The sequence below is a fragment of the Eurypyga helias genome, unplaced genomic scaffold, assembly GCF_000690775.1.
Source record: "Eurypyga helias isolate BGI_N326 unplaced genomic scaffold, ASM69077v1 scaffold2979, whole genome shotgun sequence".
NCBI lineage: Eukaryota > Metazoa > Chordata > Aves > Eurypygiformes > Eurypygidae > Eurypyga > Eurypyga helias.
Genome location: NW_010269931.1, coordinates 22191 through 31207, shown reverse-complemented (window position 1 = coordinate 31207; position 9017 = coordinate 22191). Strand labels below are relative to the sequence as shown.

Sequence of the window (9017 nt, the reverse complement as noted above, 5' to 3'; positions counted from 1 at the left end):
CAGGAATGACCAAATCCAACATACCTACCTGTTCAGCCAACTCCAGGAGTTATCAGTGCACTCAGGGAAAACGACCCCTTTTTCCCATCAACCGCTAGCTGGCGCCACTGATCCTTAAAGGCTCCCCTCCTTCAAAATAAGGATCTCTGCAGCATGGCTTTGCTGTTCTGCAAACACACAGAACTGGAAGTACAGTTTGGCTACGCTGAAACAGCGTAGGGAGCACTGACTAGCTGTATGTTTGAACAACTCGCTTTCTGGCACCATTTCTCCATGTAAAAAAAATAAGAGAGTAATACCTACATCCCTCATGAACAGCACAGGGAGACAGAGGAAAAGGTAACACGCTGCAGTACTCCAAAGCATTTCCTGTCCTTAATAAAAGATTAAGTGTTTGTGTCCTGTTTTGCACAGTTACAGCATTGTCTCAACAAAGGGAAACACGGTGCAGTCTGCGTGCCACACGGCTCCTACCCACCTCTGATAACCAGCCAAACCACAAAGAACAAGCCTGGAGGTTTCACTGGAGCTCCCTTAGCTCTCCAGGACTCCACATAAATCTGTAAGTCTTCTACACTGGCCAACTATCTTTCCAAGAACACATGTAAAAGGTCTCAAGTTCATCTGGGTTTCCAATTCCATCACACAGAGCATCCGAAGACCTCAGTGGCATAGGAATACAGCAGGCAGCTTGATAACATCATTAGATGGCCAAAGGGTAAGACGGGAAGTGTCTTGGCTAGACCGGAGGGAGATCATCAACCACACAGGCAGTTCCTGCGTGAGGATGCCTGTGTCTGACAGCCAGGAGTGGGTGGCACAGCGCACAGGGGGCCAGCACAGCATGAGCTGGAAGCCCTAGTTCCTGTATCACAGCAGGAGAATCTGTGAATGAGGAAGGGAGAAGACAACACACAGAAGCAGAGGAGAAAAGGGTGTCTAAAAGAGCCTCTGCTCATCAGCATCACCCTCTTTTATCCCTTTCTTCTTCCTATGTGCTTGCAGTATGCAAAACTCATCCAGGTTATAATTTACAACATCCTAACATATCTGAATTAAATATATATGCTCTGGGGACATCCTGAAGTCACCCACACTAACTTCTTTGTAGCTGTACCGTCACAGGTTTCAGGTAACAAGTACTCACCAGGGTGCGGGAGGGCTTGGGCAGCCGCCACCATGCTCTGTGCGGCTACAACTACCCCACTATCTAAACCCAAGGCAACTCGTTTAGGGCCAGCCACGACAGGCCTGGGCAGGCAGAAAGCACACTTCTGCACTCCAGCAAGCGTTAGCATTCGAGAGACTTAGATGGCTGATAGCCTCAGTAGGTCCTAATAGGCTTGTGGGCAGGTATCCAGCACTGCCACGGGGCACAAAAAATATAAAGAGTTAGCGGGTAGGAAAGAAAATTACCAGGGTTGTTCTGTGGCTGTGAGGTAGTATCCTAGGAATAGTATAGGGGCATCCCCATGAAGAACAGCAGATGGACTTCAGTGACAGAGAGAAATTTTATTTTTGGTTGCTTTGGCTTTATTCCAGCTCCATCTACATCAGATATTGTCACGTACTTAAAAGGAAAAGGGGTTTTCTCAATCCCAAGAATATCTAAGCTAATGAATGCTTTTAGCATGTCTTACAAATAAACATAACTGGAACAAAAAAACTTCACTGTGATTCACTTGGAAAAACTACGTATAGTTCCTGGATAAAAAGAGTAATTGCATGGGGAGAGGCGGTTATTTCTTCAGTTCTGAATTTTTCCACATAACAGTCTCATTTTCTCTGTATCTACACTGCGTACCTGCTTGGGTCCATCCTGCAACGCCTCTGTGGCTGAACCAAGCCTGGCTGATGTGCATTTGATGCTTACCTTCATTGACACAGCTCTGTTAAAATGACTATGGATGCTTTAAAACCACAGTACACTGAACGCTGTGGTTTTAATTAGTTCGTCGTTACCTCACCTTTGGAAAACCTGGCTACTGATGCACACTAACATCTTGATGAATCAGCAAATCAAACAGAGTTTGGTCTCCAAGAACAGGCAGAAGTGAAACTGTTACCTTAATCCCTTCAATCCTGAAGCCCAGGTTGGCACTAGAGCTAACGGTTTCCCTCCACTGCATGTACCGGGGTTTGGTGACAGCATGCTGGGCATTCTCTTCAGCCGTGGGAGCAAGAGGATCCACTTCAATCATCTTCTTGTACATGTCCTTACGCAGCTTTGGTTTCTCACGGGCCTTAGTCAACTCTTCCTCCAGGTATGTCCTGCAGAAACATCACATCCCAACAAAACTGTAAGGATTCCCCAAACATTGCTTTTTACAACTTATAACCACCCGGCCTCCAGAGATGTCAACCAGGAAGGTAGGTGTTACCATTACTCCTGTTTTGCATATCAGGCAACTAAAGAACATGGATAGAACAGGCATATTTAGTGACACAGCTTCAGGAATCAGGAATTGTGTCATTCACTTCTTGTTCTAACTATACCTTTACCTACTGTTACATGTTATTATTACGTCCTGTTCACAGTCCTGCTGTGCCATGAAACAGACCTGCGTTTTCAGAGGATGGTTAGGAGATCACTTACGAGGAAATCAAAAGCAAATAGGGCTGCTGAAGTCTTACTGTCTTTTCTCTCTCCTCAAAAAAAAACCTAACATCAGCCATGGTGTGATTTGTTTAGGGCTCAGAAATCAATGAAGGTTTTACTTAATGCCTCACACAGTGAAAGACAATCACTCTTCATACAGTAAAAATGAAAGAGCAGAGCAGATTATCTGAGCAGCTCCAAACCAGAAGAGGTAACCAAGAACAGGAAGGTAAAGGGTGACAAACCTTCCACATTTTGCTGTGGAACACATCAATCACTCATCCCCTTAATCTGGTAACCATTAGAAAGGCACTATTCACATTCTCTACATTCCACTGGATTCCTACAGCTGGTCTCTCCCCACAAAGCTTGCACTTTGTGGGGTGCCTGGAGCGTACTTTCTCCGTCACAGTGTAATAAGCCAGGCTGGTGTTTCGGAGATGCTGTCACTCATTACCAGCGTGTCACCTATTTCGAATCAAATATGTACTGCTGCAAATCCTTCCCGTTTCTTCTGGGCATACCAGTGCTACACATTCCTACTCTGATTTAACTGACAATGTAAGATTCTGCATCTATTTGGAAAGGCTTGTCTGCACTCCTGTGAGTTGAATAACTCATTTATGACATTTACTCTTGAGTCTGTGAGCTGGCACCCAAAAGATTACTACGACAGTTCATACTCCTTTGTTACTCCAGGGTCTCCACAGATTCCTTATCTGTTTGCTATGCTTACATAATATTTTTGAGGTTTTTCTCTCAATCACAGACAAGAAAAAGGAAAAGAAAGTGAGAATGTCGAGAACAAGGTGGTAGCATCACGAAGATGTCAGAGCAGGGAAAAGCACAGGTCAGTCCTGAGCAGATGGTCAATTGTTTTCTTTACAGAAAAAAATCAATACCACTGAAGACCCATCGGAGCATCAGAAATGGGCTTTCACATTGCTGTTCAGTCACTCACATTTGGAGATAGGAATTTTACTCTTTGTGGGGTTTTTTTGAACCACAGCATACACAAAGATTAAATGAACTGACAGTGAATGAATCCTGTAATTTTTTTCCCATGTATTATCAGGCCACTGGAGACAAACTTTGTCTTAAATCACGCCTGAAAATACCTTGACGTGCATAGTTTTTTGAGGCTGTAGATCAGTCAGTTTACAGAATCCAGGAACAACCACGCAACAGTGGGACACACTCCCCTCAGGCTGCCCAAGGCGACTGCCACACCAAGAACGGGTTGTTAGGACTGAATCCCAAGTCTCTAAAAATGTTACCAAACTCCTCCAGACAGAGCGTAACCACATCCCCCTGACTCCCACCTCCTTCAAAGGCACTTGGGTTAGAAAGCGCTTTCTGTTTCATGCACCCCACCTGATCCCCATCTTGCAGTCCATCACACAAGGCCCTTCAAAATCAGTAAGCAAGTCATCCAGCTGAATGTAGCTCTCGCCATCTCTCTCCACCACACCATGGAAGCAAGGGACACAGGAGCGTAGCGGGTCTTTCATCAATCGCTCAAAACACTCCTTTTCATTCTCTGAGAAGCGTTTGAGAATCTTCCCACTATCAGCTGCCTTGAAACTGCCTAAAAAAGAAAAATCAAAACACATGCAGACAAGACTGACCCGCAAAAAAGAAAAACACCTTCTCCCATCACTCCAGCTTCATCTACCTTGGCCACACAACACCGGTTAAAGATTTCCCCTGAAAAGCACATTATCTTTTTTGTTCATTAAAAAAAAAAAAAAAAAAAAAAACCACACAAAAAACACACCCAGGACAAACACAATCGTTGGCAGTGAAAGTCTGTTTGGATACATTCCCGTGTCAGAATTCACAGCTTTAAGGTGTACAGCTGCTGCTCCAGACCACTGTGGGGTTTTTTCCATGCTAACTCTTTGTAGGACATTAAACACTACTACACTTATTAAAATGCACAGGAAGAAGCCACGAGCCAGAATTCATTAATCGTCTGACAGGCTATATTAAAGCTGCGTAACACTGCCGGTGTTGGCTTCGTCCTTAATCCTCACATAGGGTGTACCTGCTGAGTGTGTATGTACCATACGGTCAATCAGGGATCGTTACACAGCCACCAGCGGGCCAGAGGCCAAGCCTTGCCCTTCCCACACACACACGGTGTGGCTGCGCGGTACCTCCAGGCACTGACTCTTCTCCGGAGCCCCGCTAACCTGGGGGTACTGCCTGACACGCAATTGGTTCTTACCACCCTGTGTCCGAGAGATACCCAGTACAAATGACAATCTGCACAGGCCACGATCGACAGCAATTGCAGCTGTGGAAGTCGTTCTCCTGTCCCGCAACCCACCAGTAACATCTGAGGAAAGTACATGCTTCGTTCAGAAGTACCCTTTAATCTACACGACATAAAACAGGCGCCAGAGGAGGAGCCCCGTTAATCCTGGGGCTAACGCTCAACTTTTATCACAGCAGGAGCCTCCAGCCATTGCAAACTGGTTCTGCTCTGACAAATCTGACATCAGAAGGATATTGACCGGTTGGAGCGAGTCCAGATGAGGCCACGAAGATGCTCAGAGGGCTGGAGCACCTCTGCTATGGGGAGAGGCTGAGAGAGTTGGGCTTGTTCAGCCTGGAGAGGAGAAGGCTCCGGGGAGACCTTATTGCAGCCTTCCAGTACCTGAAGGGGCTACAAGGAAGCTGGGGGGGACTTTTTACAAGGGTCTGTAGTGACAGGACCAGGGGGAATGAATTTAAATTGAAAGTGGGGAGCTTTAGATTGGACATCAGGAAGAAGTTCTTCACGGAGAGGGTGGTGAGGCACTGGAACAGGTTGCCCAGAGAAGCTGTGGATGCCCCATCCCTGGATGTCTTCAAGGCTAGGCTGGATGAGGCTTTGAGCAACCTGATCTAGTGGAAGATGTCCCTGCCCATAGCAGGGGGGTTGGAACTAGATGGTCTTTAAGGTCCCTTCCAACCCAAACCACTCTACGATTCTGTGATTCTATGAAATCCTGCAACTGGTGTTGCCTCAGCACAAGGGCAAGGGTGGCGATGGCCCAGGCGGTATTTTAGAAAGAACTTGTCATATCAGAGAACAACAGATGTAAAAAGGATGGACTAAATGCAACCACAGAAAACTACCTAAAGCAAAGGGGAGCAGTACCTCTCCTTATCAGCTTCTAGTAATTTCTTAACCCTCCTCTTCCACCCTAGTACACAAGCCTCCAGAAGACTTATGATTACACGAACCAGCGCATCACCGCACGCGGATCAAGCCAACCCCACACCCACTGCGACAAAAACTGCAGTAAGACTGGGTCGTCTTGGCACTCCGCGTGATGCGAGTCAGCCCCACCAGCACCACCGTGCAAAATGCAGCTACTCCATTTCTAGGACAAAGTATATTTCTCTGCACAGCTTTGAAGTGCATCATATTAGTGCATTAGCATATAATGAGGTGGTTCAGGTACTGCATTAAAGCACGATGCAGCGTAGGTGCCTGCCCACGTGTGTACTAATAAACCCCGCACTAGCACTTTAGGAACAAGGGCTGCACAGGAATTAAATGAAGCACGAGAGGAGCAAACCTGATGACTTCTCTTTGTTATCTTTTTTGTCTTACCAAAACAAAGCCTACATCAGGAGCACACTTACCAACTTCCACAGACACAAAACTAGAACCAGCTGACTGAGGTGCTCCTTGCACTCTCCCAGCGAACGCTGACAGGCTCACAATGCAAACACCTGGCCAGCAGCTCAATTTTCACCAGATTCATTTCCCAGCCAAGGGCTCACCTTCGGATGAGGGGTTTGGGGCTGGTATTAGAAACACTGTCCTTGCCAGGGCTGAGGCACACACAGGCATGGGCAGTAAACCTTCCCACTAGGGAACCGACATATTGGGTACTCAAGTGATCCCATACCACAACTAACAGCAACAGATGGACTAAGGCTTCAATTCCCCAGTCCCTCCTGTTTCCCTCTAATGTATATTTTACATATATCACCTTACAAGGATGCAGCAGAAGCCTGGCCCTTCCCCAGAGTTTGACCATTACACTTCCTTGCTCATCTCATAATTCAGGTATATCACTCCCCGTTCCCTATCCCCGCCACAACCGAAGAAAAGATGTTCTAGTTCACAGACTCATGCAATAGTGCCTGCTCCCTTTTACCTGAAGGAAGGACACAGAGAAACGCCAAAAAATCGTCTTCCTTGCTGCTGCTACCCTCCCTCCAGACACAAACAGTGAAGATATCCAACTCACCTGTATGACCAGCCAACTGCACCCACGAGTAGCGTTTCTTGAAGGGGCTGATGACTGGTAAATTCACCATGGTTTTAATTGTATGCCATGCCTTTTTCTGGAATAGGAAGAAAAGAAATATTAAGTTGGGCAAAACCTGAAATCCTGGCATGCCACAAAGCTTCATGCACACTGAATTGTTCCTCGCTAAGTGCTCAAAGGTAGAACCACAACACACATGCCAGGATCATCATTGGAAAAATATGCACACAAGACCAGGAATGGACAAATACTTAAATATATTGCCCTACCACCCACAAGAAAGCTGCCTGCAAGAAATAAAGTGTCATACTGCATGTCACAGGTCTGTTTTAGCCACCCCGACCGGCTCTGGGTCTGAGTCATGCAGCATGCGGAAAGCAGATGCTGAGCACACACTTAAGCACGTTTTGAGTTTCCATGAGACGTGAACGCAAGCTGTTTGCCACTGTCAGCAATACTTCCTTTCACAGAGAACTTGGGCATCACCTCGTGATTAACAGCTTTCTCCAAGTCAGCAGGTGAGTCTTACTGCAACAGATACATAGAAAATGCATCTCTAGGGGGCATGGAGTTCACCCAGGTCTCCCAGCACCCGCCGATGGCGCGCTGTAGAACCTACGCCGGGTCACGGGTTGCCCTGCTCCCTCCCCTTTCCCCATCCTGTTACTTTTTAACAACGCTGGACATTGCTCTGGCCGCCTTTGGCTGCCGCAGGGTGCAGCTCCCTGGATAGCGCTGCGGGCAGGGAAACGGAACAGCTGCTCCCAAGCAGCAGCCGAGTGCTCTGCCGCACAGGCAGGGAAGGAAAAACCATAGAAAGTGAGAAAGTCTCATGCTCAGGAACTGAAACCCGGGTGGGAGAGAAGCACAGCCCACTGGCATTCATGTGGCACTCCAAGGGATCCCAAAGTGCTTTACAAACAGGACAGCAGGCTCGTTTCTTCTGCCACTGGGACATCATACCCTGCCAGAATGACAAATGGAGTTGCACAATGCTTGTGCACGACGATTTAGCTCCAAGAGCTTTTGGCTGAGATCAAGTACAGTTGGGGATTCGGCTGCATTTACGGAAGTGCTTATCAACAGCCTAACTGGGATTCACCAAAATCAATGGGAGGCATCGATTTCACTGAAAATGAGTTTAAGTCATCGTTTTAACACCTGAAAAATCCACCTGGGAAACAACCATGTCTTCTCTAGCAGGAAATTGATGTCATGATTTAGATGCTTCGGATAGCTGATTTTTATTGTCTTCTACACTATACTTCTACAGAAGTGAAAAATATAAAAAGTGAAATTGCAAGCAGCAACACACAGGCAACACATAGCTCTCCAGATGACACTCCGACCTGGCCATCCTTCCCCAAACAATCCCTTGCACCACATTTCTTAAAAGGTATCCTCTAGCAACACTGGTCGCCATGTGAGGGCATCCAGAGGATACGTGAACTCAGAGACACAAGTAATCTTCCTTTTAGGGATTTGTCTTCACAAGAAAGTTTCAAGCCTTCCAGTACCTCAAGGGGGTCTACAAGAAAGCTGGGGGCAGGAGGACACTTTTTACAAGGGCCTGTAGTGACAGGACAAGGGGTAACGGGTTTAAATTGAAAGTGGGGAGGTTTAGATTAGATATCAGGAAGAAATTCTTCACAGAGAGGGTGGTGAGGCACTGGAACAGGTTGCCCAGAGAAGCTGTGGATGCCCCAGCCCTGGATGTCTTCAAGGCCAGGCTGGATGAGGCTTTGAGCAACCTGGTCTAGTGCAAGGTGTCCCTGCCCATGGCAGGGGGGGTGGGACTAGATGGGCTTTAAGGGCCCTTCCAACCCCAACCATTCTGTGATTCTCTGAAATTAAGCTGACATAACAATTCAGTTGCCACATGAAATAAGACTGTTTCTTCCTATTTAACTTATTTCGGGTTTGAATACAGTTCAAGCTGAAATGAAGTTGTTCTCAGTATGATTTAAGTGCCTCATGCAGCATTAATAGTTTTGAAGATCTACTGTGCCAGTGAGAAGAAGCAGCCAAAGAAAATCCCAGATGTTTGAGAACCGCAAAGACTGAGTTGCACTTACTGCAAGCCCACAGACGTTACTAGTGGGTTTAAATAACCCTTTCATATTTGATATTATTTGGATTTCATA

General features: G+C 46.6%; 1 protein-coding gene across 1 annotated transcript in view; it reads right to left on the bottom strand.

Annotated features, from left to right (window-relative positions):
• The window catches only part of ITPKA (inositol-trisphosphate 3-kinase A), a gene marked incomplete at its 5' end in the record, with an annotated part of 12036 nt that extends 5087 nt beyond the window's left edge, over positions 1–6949 (bottom strand). Inside the window, 3 exons of the mRNA XM_010158237.1 lie at positions 2067–2271; positions 3974–4187; positions 6853–6949. Coding sequence (XP_010156539.1) covers positions 2067–2271; positions 3974–4187; positions 6853–6949 — 516 coding nt within the window. The remainder of the gene's footprint in view (positions 1–2066; positions 2272–3973; positions 4188–6852) is intronic.
• Positions 6950–9017: the final 2068 nt, after the last annotated feature.